The 22,231-nt window shown below is 35.3% G+C and overlaps 1 protein-coding gene across 2 annotated transcripts in view; it reads left to right on the top strand.

Annotated features, from left to right (window-relative positions):
- The window catches only part of ARHGEF12 (Rho guanine nucleotide exchange factor 12), a 165,268-nt gene that overhangs the window by 84,321 nt on the left and 58,716 nt on the right, over window positions 1-22,231 (top strand). For both annotated transcript variants that reach the window (XM_065945620.1, XM_065945619.1), the window contains 7 exons: window positions 11,802-11,900; window positions 12,600-12,649; window positions 15,017-15,074; window positions 17,603-17,781; window positions 19,071-19,148; window positions 19,340-19,459; window positions 20,967-21,107. In XM_065945620.1, the coding sequence (XP_065801692.1) occupies window positions 11,802-11,900; window positions 12,600-12,649; window positions 15,017-15,074; window positions 17,603-17,781; window positions 19,071-19,148; window positions 19,340-19,459; window positions 20,967-21,107 (725 nt within the window). The remainder of the gene's footprint in view (window positions 1-11,801; window positions 11,901-12,599; window positions 12,650-15,016; window positions 15,075-17,602; window positions 17,782-19,070; window positions 19,149-19,339; window positions 19,460-20,966; window positions 21,108-22,231) is intronic.

Raw genomic sequence — 22,231 nt, 5'->3', positions numbered from 1 at the left:
GCAGTGTTTCTCATAATGTACTCATATGTACTCTCATATGTACATAATTATATGTACATAATGCATATAAGTTAAATAAGCAAGGTGACAATATACAGCCTTGACGTACTCCTTTTCCGATTTGGAACCAGTCTGTTGTTCCATGTCCAGTTCTAACTGTTGCTTCCTGACCTGCATACAGGTTTTTCAAGAGGCAGATCAGGTGGTCTGGTATTCCCATCTCCTTCATTACCCTGATAAAAAAACCAAAGACAGTATATAAAAAATTACATACCAACATCTTTGATGAATATAGATGTAAAATAAATGAATGTAAATACAAAATATTTAAACAAAGCTTAAACAATACACAAGCAGGATCATATATTATGATCTAGGTGTATTTATTCTAGGGTCACAGGAATGGTTCAGTGTACACAAATCCATGTGATACACCACATTAACAAAAGGAGAGACAAAATCACATGATCGTCTCAATAGATGCAGAAAAACATTTGCCAAAAGCAACATCCATTCATGATAAAAAACTCCTATCAAAGTGAGTATAGTGGGAATATGTCTCAACATAGTAAAGGCCACTTAAGAGAAACACACAATAAAATTCAATGGTGAGAAATTGAAAGCCTTCCTGCTAAATTCAAAAACAAGGCAAGGATGCTCACTCTCACTGTTTCTGTTTAACATGCTATTGGAAGTCCCAGCTACAGCAGTCTGACAAAAAATTTTTTAAAAAAGAAAAGATATATAAATTAGTAGGGAAGAGGTGAAACTGTCACCCTTTGCATATGGCATGATACTTTATATAGAGAACCCTAAATTCTCCACTTAAATGCTGCTAAAACCAATCAATGAACTGAGGAAGATTGCAGGGTACAAGATTAATATACTGAAATCTGTTGCATTTCTACTATACATTAATAATGAAGTATCAGAAAGAGAAAGTAAAAAATACAGTTCCATTTAAGATCACATCAAAACAATAAAATAAATAGGAATAAACCTAAGCAAGGAAGTGAAAGACCTGTATTCTAAAAAACTGTAAAACAGTGATGAAGAAAATTCAAGTTGATTGAAAGAAGTAGAAAGATATTCCAGGCTCTTAGATTGGAAGAATTAATATTATTAAAATAGCCATACTACTCAAAGCAATCTACAGATTTAAGTGCAGTCAGAATACACAAGACATTTTCTGCAGAACTAGAACAAGTAATCCTAAAATTTATATGAAATTACCAGTGACCTCAAATTGCCAAACCAATTCTGAGACAAAAGAACAAACTGGAGGCATAATCCTCCCAGACTTCAAACTACAAGGCTATAGTAATCAAGACAGCATAATATTGGCACAAAAACAAATGCATAGATCAATGGCACAGAATAGAGAGCCCAGAAATAAATCTACACAACTACAGTCAATTAATCTGTAACAAAGTGGGCAAGATAAATAATGGAGAAAAGATAATCTCTTCAAGTGATGCTGGGAAAGCTGGATGACCATATGTAAAACAATGAAACTATAACATTCCTTCATACCATACACAAAAATAAATTTAAAATGGTTTAAAGACCTAAATGTAAGACCCCAAACCATAAAATCTCTAGAAGAGAGCATTGAATACTCTTTGACATAAATTGTAGCAAAATTTTCTTGGATAAGTCTCCTAAGGCAAAAGAAATAAGAGCAGAAATAAACAAATGAGACCTAAAGAAACTCAAAAGCTTTTGCACAGCTAAGGAAAACACCAACAAAACAAAAAGACAACCTGTGGAATGGGAAAAAATATTTGCAAATGATGTGACAACAAGGGGTTAATATCCAAAATATACAAAGAACTCATTACAGTTTAATATCAAGGAAAAAAGAATCCAGTCAAAAAATGTGCAGAAGACTTGAATAGTCATTTTTCAAAGAAAATATGTAGATGGCTAACAGGCATGTGAAACAGTGCTCATCACTGCTAATTATTAAGAAATGCTAATCAAAACCACAATGAGGTATTACCTCATACCTGTCAGAATGAGGACCATTAAAAAGTCTATAAATAACAGATGTTAGAGAAGATGTGGAGAAACGGGAACCCTTGTACACCATTGGACGAAATGTAAATTGGTACAGGCACTGTGGAAGACAGTTTGAGTTCCTTAAAAAACTAGAAGTAGAACTACCATATGATTCAACAGTTCCACTCCTGGGTATATAGCTGGAAAAACAAAAATGCTAATTGGAAAAGACAATGCACCACAGTGTTCATAGCAGCACTGTTTATAATAGCCCAGATGTGGAGCCAACTCAAGTGCTTGCCAACAAATGATTGGATTAAAAAGATGTACCAATACAGGAACTACATTCAGTATCTTGTAATAACCTATAATGGAAAATAATATGAAAAAATAAATATGTATGTAACTGAATCACTTAGTTGTACACCTGAAACTAACACAATATTGTGAACCAACTTTTATAAATAATGCTTGTGCTCAGCTGCTAAGCCATGTCTGACTCTTTGGGACCCCCATGGACTATATATAGCCCACCGGGCCCTGTCGTTGGGGTTTCTCAGGCAAGAATACTGGAGTCAGTTGCCATTCCCTTCTCCAGGGAATCTTCCCAACCCAGGGAACCTCCATTGTCAGGCAGGTTCTTTACCACTGAGCCATCAACTATATTTCAGTTTTTAAAAAAGAATATCTTAAGTATGTATACAAAGAGGGACATCATAACACACATCAAGGAATATTACTCAGCCATAAAAAATGAAATAATGCCATTTGTAGTCACATAGACCTAGAGAGCATTATGCCTAGTGAAATAAGACAAAGACCATATGATATAACTTATATGTGGAATCTAAAAACAATACAGATGAATGTATATGTGAAACAGAATCACAGATACAGAAAACAAGCTTTTGGTTACCAAAGGAGAGAGGGAAGGGAGGAAGTACAGATTTGAGGTATGGAATTAATACATACAAAGTACTATATATAAAATAGATAAACAAGGATATACTGTATAGCATAGGGAAGTATACTGAGTATCTTGTAATAACCTGTAATGGAATATAATCTGCAAAAACACTGTTTAACTATGCTGTATGCCTGAAATTAACAGAATTTGTAAATTAATGGTACTTCAGTAAAAAAACATTTTAAAAAAGCCACAATATTTTAACAGGAAAACATGTCTTTTGTTTATAAAGGGGAAAAATTTAGGAAAGGATAATATTTACATAAATTTGATAGACTGTCTACTTTTACTTCACTGATAATATGAAGCATGACATTTAATATCAGCTTCCACATGAAGTACCATATTCCTTTAAAAGACCAGAAATAAGGAAACACTTATTTGTAACTAGAGTTATTTTAGGGTAGATAGAGAATCAAGTTAGTTAGAATTTAGACAGGGCAGAAGGTTGGTGTCTGTATAGAAGTATTTCCTCACTTCACATAGTTTTCAGGGATATGATTTTACTTTTTCTTGAAAAATGACTTGAGTATGATATATTTATAAAATAAGTTCAAATTAGTAAATATTCATTGAGCACTGATTATATGCCAGGTACTATGATAAGGGATAGATTAAAAGGTAATAGGAGACTGTACCTGCTTTCTAGAAGTTCACAGTCTGGTACAGAAGAAATCCTTTTTTGTAAGTATGATAATAGAGATGTGCATTTGATTACCAGCACTCCATATGCAATTATAAATAGTTATGCGAAAAAAAATCTTCATATAGCACTAAGGACAGTGAGAGTAAAGAAATATTCCTGTGACTAAATCTCAAATTTTTTTTTCTTTTTTCTTTTTATTTATTTATTTTTCCATTTATTTTTTTTAGTTGGAGGCTAATTACTTTACAATATTGTAATGGTTTTTGCTATACATCATTACCTTACTTGTTGAACACTCTCTCTGCCTGTCTTCATACAAAGTACTTGGTTACGGTTCACATTAAAGTCACTTTGTGACCTTATAAAAATTTGTATTCAGAGATAAACACATTTGTATGGTGAGTATAATTAATAATGTTTATACCAGAGAATAAGGGAATTAGACAAATAAACCAGCAAACAGCAAACAAACCACGGACAATATGTGTTTGTAAGAACCAGAAAAAGTTAACATGGTCAAAGGTTTTTTTTTAAAGTTAAGAAAATTTGGGAATAGACATTCTGTAATTAGGAGTCCATTTTTTAAATCTCGCCCTTCTTTAATAACATATTGGGCCTGTTATTTGATTATATTGTTAGACATTGCCATTGCTGCCCTATTCGTTTCTTCATTATCCTTCCCCACCAAGATTTTAAGTTCTTTGAGAGCAAAGACTCCTAGTAGTTTTGTATTGCTCATAACACCTACTGATTACAGTGCTAAATAACTAGTAGATGCTTAACACAAATTTGCCCAAAAAAGTAAATGCTTTTTGTCAAAAAGGACATTTCAAAAATACGACAAGTTAGTACTGGTGATGTCAATCAGTACTGTGGTTTCCTATTTTGTAAGAGTGGTGAATTTGTGAATTCAAATCCTTTTTAGTACTTAGTGGAATTTATCCTCTGTGTGGGTTGAATCACCTTCTAGTCTACAATAAGTAGAACATTTCAATAATTTGAATTCCATAGATCCTGAATTGGCTATGTATGTGTGTTTTCTTTTTGCTTTGGTGGCCTAGTAATTCTTAGATGTTCAGGTGTGTCAGACTCTCAGACTGGTAGATGAACTTAATAATAAGTGTACAGTATAATGGTGTTAAGGAGAAGAAAGAGATGAATATGATGTGCATATTGCTTTTTCTCCTTTGTCCTTTATCTGTTCCTTTTAATGTAGAATCAAAGGGGAAATCAAAGTTATCACACTGAACAATTTTGAATTGGAGAATACAGGTTTTCAGTATTCTGAAGTAACCGTAATATATTTTTTCAATACTTAGCAGTCTATTAGGACCCTAAATATATTTGCTAAAATTAACTGTGTATTAGTATTTTTTTTTAAATCTCTGATCACCTCCCTTCCTAAGTTTCCATCCATCTCTAGACTCCTGTTGAAGAAGGAAATGGCAACCCACTCCAGTATTCTTGCCTAGAGAATCCTATGGACAGAGGAGCCTGGTGGGCTGCTGTCCATAGGGTCGCACAGAGTCGGACACAACTGAACCGACTTAGCAGCAGCAACAGCTAGACTCCTGTGTGCTTCTGATATTCATTAATTCATTAGCAATTTAAAAAATTTCCTTTTATTCCAGAACATACACCAGGTCCTGAGATGAGTTTGTAAACAAGGTAGCGCCCCTGAATTCTTAACACTATATAATCTAATGAGAGGATAAATGCAAATCACTTGTGACTGGTAAAGATGCTCCAAGAGTAAACAGAGGGTGCAGTGGTAGGTAGAATGGGGCCCCTAACCCAGTCTTGATATTTAGGAAAAATTTTATGAGAGAAGATGATTTGTTTCTTGAGGACTTCTTACTGTCTCTCATCTTCTAAAGGTATTACAAGAAGCTCTGTAAAATCTCCATATTCCCTAACCAATCTCAAAGTAATTTGCTGGTCTATTAAAACAAAATTCAGACAAAGACATAAATGAGGATTGACTCTCCTAAGTATTATTTACATTAATAATATGAGTTCGTTGACACAAAAGTATTTTTAAATGATTTTTAATTGATGGCATAGATAAATAATATTTTTCTGAGCAGGAAAATCCAAGGGCAGCTCACCCCTAATCATAATAAAGTAATAACTCACATTTATGAGCCCTTAGTATTTTAAGCTAGAGACTTTAGTTTCATTATATTCAAGTGAAATACACAAATATAGCAAACTCTTAACCTCCATTACTCCTCTCATTGTGTACAAGCACTCAATTCTTTACAGGAATCTGAAAGAGAGTCTGCTTAAGAAGATCAGTGGCTTAGCAAGCAAACATCAATATTAGAATCCTCTAACTCAACTGATTTTCAGCCCTTTGGAAGTGAGATGAGATAACTGGAGGGGATAGTTATAGTATGAAAAAATACATATTCAGTGTTGCAACTGTCTTGACTTCAGATATTCAAAAATTCAAAATATCTAATTTATTTTGATATTTCAAATGACTGTAAAGAAGCTCATTAGATACTTTATGTTTCTAAAGCTGGGTTTGCATTTTTAAAATTTCCTGTAAAACAGCATTCTCTGATACTTATATTTATTGTATTGTGTATTAGAAATTATAAGAAAGAATGTCTTTTCCCCTGATTTTATGTATTCATACTCATTCTATTTAGAATTTTTCCTAATTACTTGAAGGAAGCAACATTAAACAAAAGAAAAATGGTTAAATTCTGATGGGTTATCTTTCCTCTGCCCACATTAGTTTCCTATTTTGGAAGAGTGGTGAATTTATGAATTCAAATATTGTTTAGTACTTGGTAGACTCTAGAATTGAGGTCTCATTTTTTTTAAAGTTGAAAGTTAACTTCTTTGAGATCCAATTTACATAAAGTACAATGCATTCATATTAAGTATACAATTCAGTAAGTCTTGACAGATAAATATTCATACAACCATTACCTTAATTAAGATATACAACATTTCCATCAACCCAAAAAGTTGTTTCATATATCTCATTGCAGTCATTCTTACCTCTCCATCCCATTTTGTCCCTAGGCAACCACTAATCTACTTTTTGTTACTATAGTTGACTTCTTTGCTTGTTCTACATTGGAATCATGTAATATTTATAGTCTTTTGTATCTTCCTTTTTTGCTTAACGTGATGTTTTTGTGATCCATATTTATTGCATGTGTGAGTAGTTCCTTCCTTTTTTTCCTAAGTAGTATTTTATTGTAATGGATATATGGCTTTTTTTTTTTTTAATCTATTTTTCTGTTAATGGACAGTTGACAGAATTCCCTTCTCTGCTGGAGAAGGGAATGGTAAACCACTTCAGTATTCTTGCCTTGAGAACCCCATGAACAGTATGAAAAGGCAAAAAGATAGGACACTGAAAGATGAACTCCCCAGGTCGGTAGGTGCCCAATATGCTACTGGAAATCAGTGGAGAAATAACTCCAGAAAGAATGAAGGGATGGAGCCAAAGCAAAAACAACACCCAGTTGTGGATGTGACTGGTGATAGAAGGAAGGTCTGATGCTGTAAAGAGCAGTATCACATAGGAACCTGGAATGTTAGGTCCATGAATCAAGGCAAATTGGAAGTGGTCAAACAGGAAGAGTGAACGTCGACATTCTAGGAATCAGCAAACTAAGATGGACTGGAATGGGTGAATTTAACTCAGATGACCATTATATCTACTACTGTGGGCAGGAATCCCTTAGAAGAAATGGAGTAGCCATCATAGTCAACAAAAGAGTCTGAAATGCAATACTTGGATGCAGTCTCAAAAATGACAGAATGATCTCTGTTCGTTTCCAAGGCAAACCATTCAATATCACAGTAATCCAAGTCTATGCCCCGACCAGTAACACTGAAGAAGCTGAAGTTGAATGGACCTATGAAGACTTACAAGGCATTCTAGAACTAACACCCAAAAAGATGTCCTTTTCATTATAGTGGACTGGAATACAAAAGTAGGAAGTCAAGAAACACCTGGAGTAACAGGCAAATTTGGCCTTGGAGTACAGAATGAAGCAGGACAAAGGTTAATACATTTCTGCCAAGAGAACACAGTGGTCATAGCAAACACCCTCTTCCAACAACATAAGAGAAGACTCTACACATGGACATCACCAGATGGTCAACACCAAAATCAGATTGACTATATTCTTTTCAGCCAAAGATGGAGAAGCTCTATACAGTCAGCAAAAACAAGACCGGGAGCTGACTGTGGCTCAGATCATGAACTGCTTATTGCCAAATTCAGACTTAAGTGGAAGAAAGTGGGAAAAACCACTAGACCATTCAGGTATGACCTAAATCAAATCCCTTATGACTATACAGTGGAAGTGAGAAGTAGATTTAAGGGACTAAATCTGATAGACAGGGTGCCTGTTGAACTATGGACAGAGGTTTGTGACATTGTATAGGAGACAGGAATCAAGACCATCCTCAAGAAAAAGAAATGCATAAAAGCAAAATGGCTGTCTGAGGAGGCCTTACAAATAACTGTGAGAAGAAGAGAAGTGAAAAGCAAAGGAGAAAAGGAAAGATATTCCCATTTGAATGCATAGTTCCAAAGAATAGCAAGGAGAGATAAGTAAGCCTTCCTCAGTGATCAGTGCAAAGAAATAGAGGAAAACAGTAGAATGGGAAAGACTAGAGATCTCTTCAAGAAAGTTAGAGACACCAAGGGAGATATCTTCATGCAAAGATGGGCTCAATAAAGGACAGACATAGTATGGACCTAACAGAAGTAGAAGATATTAAGAAGAGATGGCAAGAATACAAAGAAGAACTGTACCAAAAAGATCCTCACAACCCAGATAATATTATGGTGTGATAACTCACACTCACCTAGAGCCAGACATCCTGGAATGTGAAGTCAAGTGGGCCTTAGGAAGCATCACTACGAACAAAGCTAGTGGAGGTGATGGAATTCCAGTTGAACTATTGGCAAATCCTAAAAGATGATGCTGTGAAAGTGCTGCACTCGATATGTCAGCAAATTTGGAAAACTCAGCAGTGGCTACAGTATTGGAAAATGTCAGTTTTCATTCCAATCCCAAAGAAAGGCAATGCCAAAGAATGTTCAAACTACCACACAATTGCACTCATCCCACACTCTAGTAAAGTAATGCTCAAAATTCTCCAAGCCAGGCTTTAGCAATATGTGAACCGTGAACTTCCAGATGTTCGAGCTGGTTTTAGAAAAGTCAGAGGAACCAGAAATCAAATTGCCAACATCCACTGGATCATCGAAAAAACGAGAGTTCCAGAGAAACATCTATTTCTGCTTTATTGACTATGCCAAAGTCTTTGACTGTGTGGATCACAACAAACTGTGGAAAATTTTGAAAGAGATGGGAATACCAGATCACCTGACCTGCCTCTTGAGAAACCTATATGCAGGTCAGGAGGCACCACTTAGAACTGGACATTGAACAACAGACTGTTCCAAATAGGAAAAGGAGTACGTCAAGGCTGTATATTGTCACCCTGCTTATTTAACTTACATGCAGAGTACATCATGAGAAACACTGGGCTGGAGGAAGCACAAGCTGGAATCAAGATTGCCAGGAGAATAATCAATACCCTCAGATATGCAGATGACACCATCCTTATGGTAGAAAGTGCAGAAGAACTAAAGAGCCTCTTGATGAAAGTGAAAGAGGAGAGTGAAAAAGTTGGCTTAAAGCTCAAGGTTCAGGAAACTAAGATCATGGCATCCGGTCCCATCACTTCATGGCAAATAGATGGGGAACCAGTGGAAACAGTGGCTGACTTTATTTTGGGGGGCTCCAAATCACTGCAGATGGTTATTGCAGCCATGAAATTAAAAGACGCTTACTCCTTGGAAGCAACGTTATGACCAACCTAGATAGCATATTAAAAAGCAGAGACATCACTTTGCCAACAAAGGTCTGTCTAGTCAAGGCTATGGTTTTTCCAGTGGTCATGTATGGATGCAAGAGTTGGACTATAAAGAAAGGTGAGTGCCGAAGAATTGATGCTTTTGCACTGTGGTGTTGGAGAAGACTCGTGAGAGTCCCTTAGACTGCAAGGAGATCCAACCAGTCCATCCTAAAGGAGATCAGTCCTGGGTGTTCATTGGAAGGACTGATGTTGAAGCTGAAACTCCAAACCTTTGGCCACCTGATGCGAAGAGCTGACTCATTTGAAAAGACCCTGATGCTGGGAAAGATTGAGGGCAGGAGGAGAAGGGGACGACAGAGGATGAGATGGTTGGATGGCATCACTGACTCAATGGCCATAGGCTTAGGTGGACTCTGGGAGTTGGTGATGGACAGGGAGGCCTGAGGTACTGCGGTTCACGGGGTCGCAAAGAGTTGGACACAACTGAGAACTGAACTGAACTAGTATGTGGTGGTGTCTCATTGTGTTTTAACTTGCATTTTCCTGAAGGCAGCAGATATTGAGTACCTTTTCATGTGCTTATTGGCCACCAGTGCATCTTTGTGTGTGATGTGTTTATTCAAATCTTTTGTCCCTTTCAAATACGTCTTCCATTACTGGATTGTAGAGTTACTTTTTAAAAAAATAAGAATCTGGGTACAAGTGCTTTATCAGTAATTTGTATTACAAATGTTTTCTCCCAGTCTGTGGCTTGCCTTTTCATTTTCTTATTAGTGTCTTTAGGACAGCAATTATTTAAAATTTTGAATCCAATTCGCTGGGTTTTTACTTTATGATTGGTGCATTTTGCATCCTGAAAGATCTCTCTGCCTGTCCTAAGGTCTTGAAGATTTGTTCCTATGTGTTCTTATGAAAAGTTTTAGCTTTTATCTTAAGGTTCATGGTTTGTTGTAAGTTAATAAATTAAGGTTCAAGTTTCCTCTTTTCCATTCAGGGATGCAGTTATTCTAGTTTGTCATCTGTAGTAGGCTCCTGTGTGCTGTCTTAGTCACTCAGTTGTGTCCGACTCTGCAACCCCATGGACTGTAGCCCGCCAGGCTCCTCTATCCAAGGGGATTCTCCAGGCAGGAACATTGGAGTGGATTGCCACGCCCTCCTCCAGGGGATCTTCCCAACCCAGGGATCGAACCCAGCGCTTCCTCATCGCAGGAACTTTCTTTACCATCTGAGCCACCAGGGAAGCTGGTACTTCTGTCATTTCATTAATAGCAAGAAATATGCATGTATACTCATTAACGTGCAGCCTTCAGCACTTTCTTTGTTTTGTACATCACACTCATTTAAAAGATCATGCCTCTTTGTATAAAAATCTTAATTTTGAAGGAGTTTTTATTTGCCAATCATCATTATACATGTGTTATTTCTATATATTGTTTTTATACATTCGTTTTTGGTGAAGCATTTAGATACTGTAAAGCTGGAAGTATATATGATAGCTTTGGCTAACACAGAGTTCGGGATCTCCCAGTCTTGCTCTCTGATAAAAACAGCCCTGGGCATTAACCAGGGTTCTGGTTTATCCCTGTTCTTTGGTTGTGGTCTTCTTTCTCTCACCTTACGTTGACAATTTTTGTTTGCTGTTTAAGTGGAAGGAAAACAAATTCTCTGTAGCAATCAGGTAAGTATATGAAGGAAATTAAAGAGCTGGTGAAGTTCACAAGTTCTTTTATCTTTTCTACTGTCTTTTCTTTTTATTATTTCTGTACGCCAAAGTGTTTCTTTGCTTTGGACTTTTCAGAAGAGCCACAGGTGCTCTCTCAGCATTCCTTTCTTTTTAATAGTCTGCTTTTCTCAATATGTTTTTTTGAGAGTAATAGTGAACTTCTCTAGAGTTTACCATGGGCTGCTCCTAGCCTAATGTCCCAGAATGTTCGATTGTCTTGGGTGTAAATACCATTTAGAGCACTTAAAAACACAAGGAAGTGGGGGTAGAATTTTATATTACAAATAAATTGCATAGACTTGAATGGGCTTCCATCTGTCTTCTCTCTAATACTTTACCTTTTCCAGTTCGCCTTAGCTATTTTTAATCCTGGAGCAATTCTACCCTACCTTTCCTTTGAGAAACCAATATATATGGCCCTGTGATATTCTTGTGTGTGTTTTGCTTATGGGGTTAGTGCTCTTTATTTTTCACATGGGTTTCATGTGCTGCCTTCTGTTTCTCCAGGTGGAACACAGTTCGTTACTACTGACATGATTATTGAATTTTTTTCCTCTGTTTTCTCCTTCCTTCTCTCTTTACCCGTGGTTCTTATGCAGGTCTTGTTCAGCGCTGTGTGATCATTCAGAAGGATGACAATGGATTTGGGCTGACGGTCAGTGGAGACAATCCAGTGTTCGTACAGTCTGTCAAAGAAGGCAAGGCATTTTTAAAAAACAGTCTTGTCACTGGGAGCACGCAGAGTAAGAACAGAAAAGCTTAAAAAATGTCTATTGCTTAGAGTAAAATAATCACGTACATCATAGGTCATATGGCCTTACTGTACTAGATTTGTCTTTAGTGTTAGTTATAGGCATGAATTTATCCCAGTTGATTTCCTTTTGTATTTTATGGAAAGAAAAAAGTTCTTATATGTTTTAGAAAAATCACATGACTCTTTACTCATGATACTTTAAGCATCATCACTTATGGAAGTTTGTGTTAATTTTTTTTCTTCATGGTACCAGAGATATTTAGGTAGTGATAGATTAAAGAAATGGTTGTACACTCAAAAATATCCATCTTTTCCCCTCAAATGACTATAATATCTTATACTACTGCAATATTACTATATATTGAATACTTCCTTTATGTTAGTTGCTGTAATTTGAGGGGGGGTACTTTGGTACTTTTTAATATCCATTTTACAGGGGATATTGAGGCTTAGAGTGGGGGAAAAGAAAAACATAAAATGTGACCATGATCACCCAGCTAGTGAGTGACAGAAGCAGGATTTGGACCTTGTCTGTCTGACCTTACAATCCATGTTTTTAACCATTTTGTTCCATGCTTCTCTTTTGAGAAGATTGTCAGTGAATGTAAATGAATTGCATTTTAAGAATTAATTTCTATTATAGATGGAGCAGCCATGCGGGCTGGAGTACAGACAGGTGATCGAATCATCAAGGTAAGGAAAAGACTTAGGAGATTTGTGGTAGAAATATAAAGCAGCATATACTAGCCATATTTTAATTTTTTAGCTTGAATTTTTATTAAAAGCTACATGTTATAGGTGATGGATTTATTGACGATAAAAATTTATTTCATTTATCTTAATATTAATGCTACCCTTTACTGAAAAGCATAATAAAAGTTTTGAATAAATAGAGTCATGTGTGTCCTTGTCAGGAGAGTAAATCACTGTTGTAAAGATCTTATTTCTCCAAATTAATCTCTTAGCAAGAAATTCTCATTATAATTTTTTAATTAATTTGGGAGGTGTGCCATTCCTTGTCAAACTTCCAAATGATTATTTCTTCTAAAGAAATTTTGCAAAGGTATTATGGGAAGAGGTAAATGGGAGGTGAGATGGTGTAGATTAATTCGAAGCAAGTGACTGTAGTATAAATATGGATCTATCTGTGGAACACAATAGAGAGTCCAGAAACAGGCCTTGAGTTTTGATCAGTAGAGTAAGTATGAATTAGTCACTGATTATTAGGCAACTGACTAATGTGATTACTTAAAATCAAATTACCATACAGGAAAAGACACCATGAACATATTTGCAAAGAACTATCTGGAAATAAATATTTGAAACATATTATAGAATCTACTATACTATAAAGAACACTTTAAAATTACTAACAAGAGAATAAATAGTCTAATAGAAAGATGGGCAAAGAATTTTATCAGGCAATTCCCCAGAGTAATTGAAAAAGATAATATATCAATGGGATATGTCCAATCTCACTGATAGCAAAGAGATAGAAATTAAATGATAGGTTAAAATGTATTTGCTTGTCAGAAATTTTAAAAACTGCTAATACACATTTGATATAGTTTGGGACTGGTACCATGGCTACTCTTATAAATTAGGTGAAACCTATTTGGATGGAAATTGGTGAATGTGTATCAAAAGTTACATATTTTTAGAAAGTATATAAACTTGGACCACAGTTTTACTTTTAGGAACTTATCTAAGGAAATGGTGTTCAAATGTGAAATGATATGTATATAGGAAAATTTACTTAAGCTTTATCATGTTGAAAACTTGTAAGCAATCTAAATATGCATAAACTGAGGGCCAGAGAAATAAATTGAAGAAGGAAATGGCAACCCACTCCAGTATTCTTGCCTGAAGAATCCCAGGGATGGAGGATCCCGATGGGCTGCCATCTATGGGGTCGCACAGAGTTGGACACGACAGAAGCAACTTAGCAGCAGCAGAGAAATAAATTGCGTTACATCACCAGCTCTTAAAAAGAATAGATTAGGTCTATTTGTACCTATATTGAAAGGCATCCATAATACAATAAAACAGTATTTTTTTATTTGCAGAAAAAGACAGTTATAATGTGTGTGTATGCTTGTCTATCTGGTGTGTGTATATTAGAATAGCATCTCAAAGATTAAGCATCATGCTTAATCATGATTGCCTCTGGTGGGCCTGACAAGTGTACTTTTGCTTCAATTTTATACCCTGATAAATTTGAACTTGTAAAAATTAGTATTACTTACCTCAGAAAAAATAATGTTAATATTAGATCCATGTTTGATATTTTTACCTTAATTTCTCTGGTTTAATGGAAATTATGGAGAACACTTCCTACATTTAGCCTGTCTGAAAATTTAATTTTCTCTGTGAAGATTAGGTCATGATTAGAAAATGAAAAGTAAATTAAATATTATTGTAGAATATTGGTTTTTCATCTTTTGAAAAATATATTATGCTTTTGGAAAACCAATGAATTTGCAATTAAAAGCATAGATAGCTTTTCTATTTGCAAGGGTTCTTCACTGTGAAGGATTTGTGTATCTGTTGCATAGTATACTTTATCATTTTTCATGGCGAATAAGTTATAATGTCCTTAAAATCAAGGCCTTTTTTGGTGCTCAAGTTCATTTTATTGCTGAGTGTACCTTATAGAAGGCTTCCCAGGTGGTGCTAGTGGTAAAGATACTTCCTGCCAGTGCAGAGACATAAGAGACAGGGGCTTGATCCCTGGGTCAGGAAGATCCCCTGGAGGAGGGCATGGCAACCCACTCCAGTATTATTGCCTGAAGAATCCCGTGGACAGAGTAGTCTGGCAGACTGCAGTCCATAGGGTCACATGGAGTCAGATAGGACTGAAGTGACTTTGCATGCATGCACGCCATATACCTTGTAGAATAGTGGTAGAAGTGAATACTGAACCAGATATATACACGTTTTAATATAGCCCTGTTTACTATATTATAATTGGTTGTATTGTGTATAACAATTACTAAAATCAGTTTATCCATTGTATCAACTAGAATGTATCTGACACACACTATTTTCATTTTTTTATAGGTGAATGGAACACTGGTGACTCATTCAAACCATTTGGAAGTGGTGAAGCTAATCAAATGTAGGTGAATGTTTTTCACAGTTTTGTTTCTGAAACCCTTAAAGCAAAGATCAGCAAACATTCTCTGCAACAGGCCAGATAGTAAATTTTTTAGGCTTTGTGGGCCAGATAGTTTGCCACTTGACTCTCATTATAGTGTAAAAGCAGGCATAGACAATACATCAGTGAATGGACGTGGCTGTGTTTCAGTAAAACTTTATTTGCCAGAATAATCTGTGGGTTGAATTTAGTCCCTTGGATGGAGTTTACTGACCCCTATGTTAAAGTCTGAGGTGAAAATTCTTAACTTACTAATAACCATCTTTAGTCCCTGGTGGCTCAGAGAGAAAAGAATCCACCTGCAATACAGGAGACCCAGGTCTGGTCCCTCAGTTGGAAAGCTGTCCTAGAGAAGGAAATAGCTACCCACTCCAGTCTTCTTGCTTGGAGAGTTGCTGTGGACAGAGGAGCCTGGCGGGCTGCAGAGTCCATGGGGTCACAGAGTCGGACATGACTGAGTGACTAACACTTTCACTTTTTTTCACTTCATCTTTAGTCCGCTTCACATATATGGTTGATTATAATGTCCTTGTCATTCTTGGTTATGTTGAAAACATTTGAAAGAAATGGATGAGTTGATCTGAAAGAGAATAGGTTAAAAAATCAGACACAATGGCTGGATGAACTGAAATGGAACTTCAAGTAACATAATCATATTCCCTCAGATAAGTAAATGATTAAATAATCCAGGGGAGTGATCTTCTCTTGGAAATCCCCAGGGTTAAGAATTTATAATCTTTTGTATCAGACTATTCCACAGGATAGTAGACTGTAGTTAAGAGATAGGTGTTTATGGCCAAGCAGAAACACTACTTCTTTATTTAATATTACTTCTTTTCAGTAAGTGGACCTCTTTAAAATAAATTGAATAAACTGGAATCTTTCTTGGCCTTATTGCTGCTTAGATAAAGTAACCTGAGAACTCCTTTACCTTTTCATCAGAGTACTAGTGCTGTAAATCTGTCGTTTTGTTCTTAGTGTTTAACTTTAGTACATTTTAAAAAGAAATGGGAAGATCAGAATTAGATCCTCATTCTTGAATAAATGTGGTTACTTAGTTAATGAGACTGTGACTTTTTTTTATGTACAGTATAAATATGCACTAAATAAATATATTTATTTAGTGCATATTTGTTTATAGTATTTAGTACATATTTATGTACTAAATAAAGATGTACATAAATATAAATTTACTATATTGTAAATTTTTATGTACTATATAAATAGGTTTATGATAATAAATATATGCCTTGTAACTGTGTTCCAATATCAATTTTACTTAAATCTTCAGACTATAGCAGTAGATTACTTATCCAATAACAAGAGCCTAGCTGAAAACTCAAAATAAGCATAAAACAGTCTTAAGTATTGAGAACAGATATAAATTTGAAATGCCTAATCCCTGTGTACTATACTTATAGTAGAGTTCCCTCATGTCCTACTCTTCAATCCAGATTCTGGACATGATAAAAGTGATTTCAAGTCAAACCAGTTTAAAAATATCTAAAGAAGGAAAGGGAAGAATCAGGGCGCTTTGAAAGACAAACATGGATAAGTCAATAAGATACATCAGATGACTTTGTGACAGTCATAGAGTGTTTTTGATTGAAAAACTTTAAAAGGGTATATGCCTAAAGTCTCACCAATATCACAGCATTAATGATTAAGTGTAAAAAAAAACCAAGTTTTTAGAGCCTGAAACACTGAAATAATTGCCATTGAGTTTCTTGGAAGAGTAAGTGAAAAGAAACACTATGAAATACAATTTAAAGTATAAGAGAAACATTTTGTCATTAAAGATCAGTTATCTAGAAAAGTTATTTATTTGGAAAGTGTTATTTTTGATTCTAGATAAAGAATGAATATCTGTTGTTGAGTCTCTGGTTATAGGTAACTTTGCTTTCTATAATTTTTTCCCCTGTAAAATACCTACTCAATTTGTCTTTTCCTCCAAATTTTAAAAATTGAAACTTACTACTTATTTGTTGTGGCTTTTTTTCCTCTTTTTTTTGTGTGATTTTTTTTTGGTCACACTCATTTTTTAAAGTTAATTTAAAGTGGCATCATTACAGAGTTAGTTAAAGCCTTGCCTAATTAGTATCATCTTAATATGGTGATTTTTTAAATTTCCATTTGAGAAATGGAATATAGCCATTAGTAGGTGGTTGATAATAAGTCATTCATATCTAAATTTTAAAAATTATTGTGGTTATAAATCTTACTTGCTTTTAAGTAATATCGGATCTTACGAGTAATAATTTGTTATCTAAAAATGGCATTGTTCTTTTAGATTTGTAGGGGAGTCATAAAAGCAAAATGACAGATTGGATTCTTTTTCTGTGGAGAAATGATTGGCCAGCAGATGGTGAAGCTTTCTCACATAACTAGATCTTTTAGGACTATCAGAGATTGTGTAGTGAAACGGCATAAAGTTTTTCTAACAATGTTACTCTCCTTTCCTCCCCTTTCTGCCACCTCTCTCCCCGAAGCCGGTTCCTATGTAGCTCTCACTGTTCAGGGACGCCCCCCTGGGTCGCCCCAGATTCCTCTTGCTGATTCTGAAGTAGAACCGTCAGTCGTTGGACATATGTCTCCCATCATGACATCCCCTCATTCACCTGGAGCATCTGGGAATATGGAGAGAATTACTAGTCCTGTGCTCATGGGGGTAAGAGTGGGAAAATGTCTCTGTAAATGTCCAGTTATATAATGAATAATGCCTTTGCTTTATGTTAAGAGTTTCAAAGTGTTGACTTGATAAAATTTAAGATTGTAGAAAATAATTTGCTGCTGATAAAAAATTATATAATGATTGAAATGATTGCACAATATTGGGATGGCAGATTTACTTCAAATATTTAACACTTACATCTACAAAATAGGGTACCTCCCACAAAAATATAATTAAAATATCTGTGGTCAAGGTCCTTTGTCTTCTTAGAATATATACTCTAAGAGGAAAGGGGTTTTTTTGTTTTTTGTGTTTCCCCAAAGTCTGAATACTGCTTGGCATATAGTGCTAGATACTTAATAAACCTTTGTTGTTTGAGATTGAATCAAGGGTATGCAGGTAATTATACTACAAAGGCAAAATGTTGACATTGTTAGAAGGAAAATATTAAGTTCTGTGAGGTCTCAAAGGAGGGAGAAAGCACATCCAGTTGTAACAAGGAAGGACTTTATGGAAAGTTGTCATTTGAAATGAGCTTTGAAGAACAGTTAACATTCCAAGTGGTGGCAGCGGAGGTCAGGGGGAGGAAGGCAACCCAGGTAGAGAGTAGGATAAACAAAGGTAAAGAGCCAAGAAGGCATCAAGTATTGGGGAGAAATAGCCAGGATTTTTGTTTGGCTGGTGCCTATTAAAGATTTATATGATAGGAGATGAGCTTGGAAAAGTAAGACCATTGATTTTGAAGAGTCTCAACAATGAAGCTAATTTACATGTAACTGGATCATTAAGTATATATTAGATTTTTTGAGTGATGTGATTATGGCAAGATTTTAGGACGACTAATTTGATAAAATATCATAGGGTTATAAAACTGGGAGAAATGGCAGGAGATGAATTAGGGAGTGGTCTTAATACTTCAGGTTGGAAGTACTAGGAATTTGAGCCATGCCAAGGGGGTTGATAGTAAAGATGCAAAGGAAGGCAAAGTATAAGATACTATTCTTATACTTAAGTCAACTTCATTTCTCCAACTGATATTAGCATTTTAGTGTTTTTTATCAAAAGTGAGATAGAAAGGTTGAAATTTCCCTACAACCTTTTATCTTCAGTGACAAGCCTGAAAGCTTGGCGTCATAACCACCGGAAACAAAGAAAATCCTGATAGGTATTGAAAACTGGAGCTGAAATGTAACACTGTATGACTCATTTTCAATACATATTTTAGCTTCACTTTCCTTGTGTTGGTTTTTAATTTTTTTGTTTGTTTGTTTGTTTTCTTTTTCTAGGAAGAAAACAATGTGGTTCATAACCAGAAAGTAGAAATTCTGAGAAAAATGTTACAGAAAGAACAGGAACGGCTTCAGGTACTAAGTTAGAAATGGGGCTATTTACAGGCCAGTAAAAACATCAGTGGGCATAGTTCAGTTGGTACTTACCATAATCAGACACTATTGGTAGTCAGTGCCATCAGCTATTTTAATGATTAAGAATGGACTTTTTATATATTTTCTTGACATAAGTAGTTAATTCTTGAAATATTTTTATAACTTTTCAGCTATTGCAGGAAGACTACAACCGAACACCTGCTCAGAGATTGCTAAAAGAGATCCAAGAGGCCAAGAAACACATTCCTCAGCTGCAAGAGCAGTTATCCAAAGCCACAGGCTCTGCTCAGGTAACATCATTATTAAAAGTGCTGCGCACCATTTTGCAGGAGAATTTTCTTCTGGGAATGTGTCAGACTGTATTACAGTTGCCCTTTTTAAAAGTTATTTTTTTCTAGTATAGGCCAACAGGATGTCCTGTGTCGGATGTTACAGAAATAATGGTCAACTAAAAGAAATGTGAAAAAAAAGAAAAGAAATGTGGACTTCTGATTGTTTGGTCATGATATCATGCTTCTTTGTTCCACAGTAATTTTAGAATGAATTGAGTGTTTTTGCTTTGACGCGACAAATTACTGAAATGTGTTTAGATACGTGTATTTCCAGTTTTGAGATTTATTCTGCCATTTGAAAACAGACCGGCAATTATATTTTAAGTAGGGATATGTAATTTTTCTTACTTAATCTGCAAAACAACCCTCTGAGATTAAATATTACTGTTGTTTCTCCCCATTTTACATAAACACTTAAAGAAACTCGGATAAGTTAAATAACTTGTCTATGGTTGTGTAGCTAAATGGAACATGGAACTGGAATTTAAACTCATTCTGATGAATTTAAAGCACATTCTTGTTCTTAATGACTATATTTTCATTTTAATTTAAAAATAGATTTGCTATATAGGTGGAAGTTATGAAGATGATAATCTCATTAGAAGAATAACTCAGCATTATATGTCAACCAGATTTATATTCTGTAATGTTTAGATTTGGTATATGGAGAAATGAGTAAAAGCTGCTTATTTGTTATTCTTCATGAGTTAGGTCTGTAGGTTCACACGGAAATCATCTATCCTAATCTGCTCATTTTAAAGTATTAAAAAAATCATGCCATAGTTGAGAAAACCAGGGCCTAAATTGGTTAAATGACTCACACAAGATCACACATTTTTAAGGCCTCTTGACTTCCGGGTTCAGTGTACATTTCATTACACATTTTTTGCTTGTTTCTTTTAGTCCCATTAGCTATATGAAGTTTTGAGTATTCTGCCTTAGTAATAATTGACAGTTTTATGTTGTTGTTATTACTGAGCAAAGACAGCAGTCTTACTCTGTTCCAAGAGTAAAACTGTGATTCCTAATTTAAAAGCTTATAATAATTTGCAGTATAGCTTTGCGTCCCAGAATTGGCAATTTATTGAAGTTGTAAAGTGTTAGAAGGCAATTAAGCACAAATTATAGTGTCATAATCTTTACTAACAGTCAGGGAATATAAATTATGTAAGTTAAACTATTTTATCTTTTTGCTTTTATTTGAAAGTTTGAATATTTATTCTATTTATTGAAATATCACTTTCCCTGTCTTCAAGGTCATGCCATTTTAGAACCACAGAATTAGTAGTTATTTATGCCTTTGACTTTTAGAACTTGTAGAGCATTCTTGATCACATCAAACTGGCCAACTTTTTACAGTCTCCATTGAGGTTGCAGTGTGACTCTGTTTCTTTATGCGGTCAGTAATGAAAGGGTTTTTTTTTTGTTGTTTGTTTTTAATGTATGTGTGCCTGATGTGTTTTAGGATGCAACTGTAGTTACGTCCTCCAAGCCATTAGGTGACGGGCTAGCAGTCGGTGAAGGAGAAGCAGACCCTGGTGATGGACTCGGCAGACTTGACTGCGGCAGCGGAGATACTTCTCGGCCCAGTAGTGACAGTGCCGATGTAAGTGTTCTACGCTTTCATTTTGTTGTATTTTTCTCTACAGCCCCACTTCCAGATTTGATTGTAAGTTATAGGAACTACAGGCATTCTTATTACTTTCTTTTCATCGCCATCATCTTTTTAATTAATTAATTTATTTTAATTGGAGGCTAATTACTTTACAATATTGTAGTGGTTTTTGCCATATACTGACATGAATCAGCCATGGGTGTACAATGTATCCCCCATCCTGAACCCCCCTCCCACCTCCCTCCCTATACCATCCCTCAGGGTCCCCATCATCTTTAATATAGCAATTTGATGAGCAGAAATTCTGGACCCTGTTGTATATGAGCTTTTAATTCCAGAGTTCACTTTTTCCCTTGGACACCATTGCCAAATGTTTCTTTTAAGGAGATGGAATTTCCCAGCAGGCATCTTGTTTGTGGGTAGAGAAGTTAATAATGCCGGTGCTTTCTTACTAAACCGAGAGGCCAACTGTTGATATCTTTAAGAGCATGTTAATATTCCATTTGTGGTCAGAGTGACTCAGTCTTGAATCATGGGGCACTTTGCCATTTCAAAGAGGAAAAGCCTTAGTCCTCTTAGACTTCAGTTAATAGCCCATGTTTAGTAATGCTTTCTTTATTAACCCAAAAATTGCCAGATGAACATGGATAGTTGTTAAGATGATAAAATATTTTAAGCTGAATATGATGTAGCATCACAGTTATATGAATACTTAAAAGCTAAGTTCAGTGTTATATACTCAGCAATACATTGTAAGTAGTATGCAGTAATAGGAATAATTACTTCAAAATAGATCACCCTTCTTAAAAGTGATGAAAAAAATAATCTGTTGTAAGTCAGTGTTTTTTTCAATGTGGGTCATAAAATCAGTTTAGTGGGTTGGGGCCAGCATTTTTAAAAAAAAGAATAGAATAGGAAATAAGAGTGCTTTGCATGTAGAGGAGGTAAGTGTTACTTTTTGTGACTTTTGTTGTATATACACATACACATATTGTGTGCATTTGTACACATGTATAGCTCTGTGTGTGTGTGTGTGTGAGTGTATACACGTTGGTTAATGTAAAATTTCTCTTACTGGAGGTTGTAAAAAAAAAAAAAATTGAAAGCCACCGGTC

The sequence above is a fragment of the Muntiacus reevesi genome, chromosome 9, assembly GCF_963930625.1.
Source record: "Muntiacus reevesi chromosome 9, mMunRee1.1, whole genome shotgun sequence".
Classification (NCBI taxonomy): domain Eukaryota; kingdom Metazoa; phylum Chordata; class Mammalia; order Artiodactyla; family Cervidae; genus Muntiacus; species Muntiacus reevesi.
This window is presented reverse-complemented; position numbering and strand designations above follow the sequence as displayed.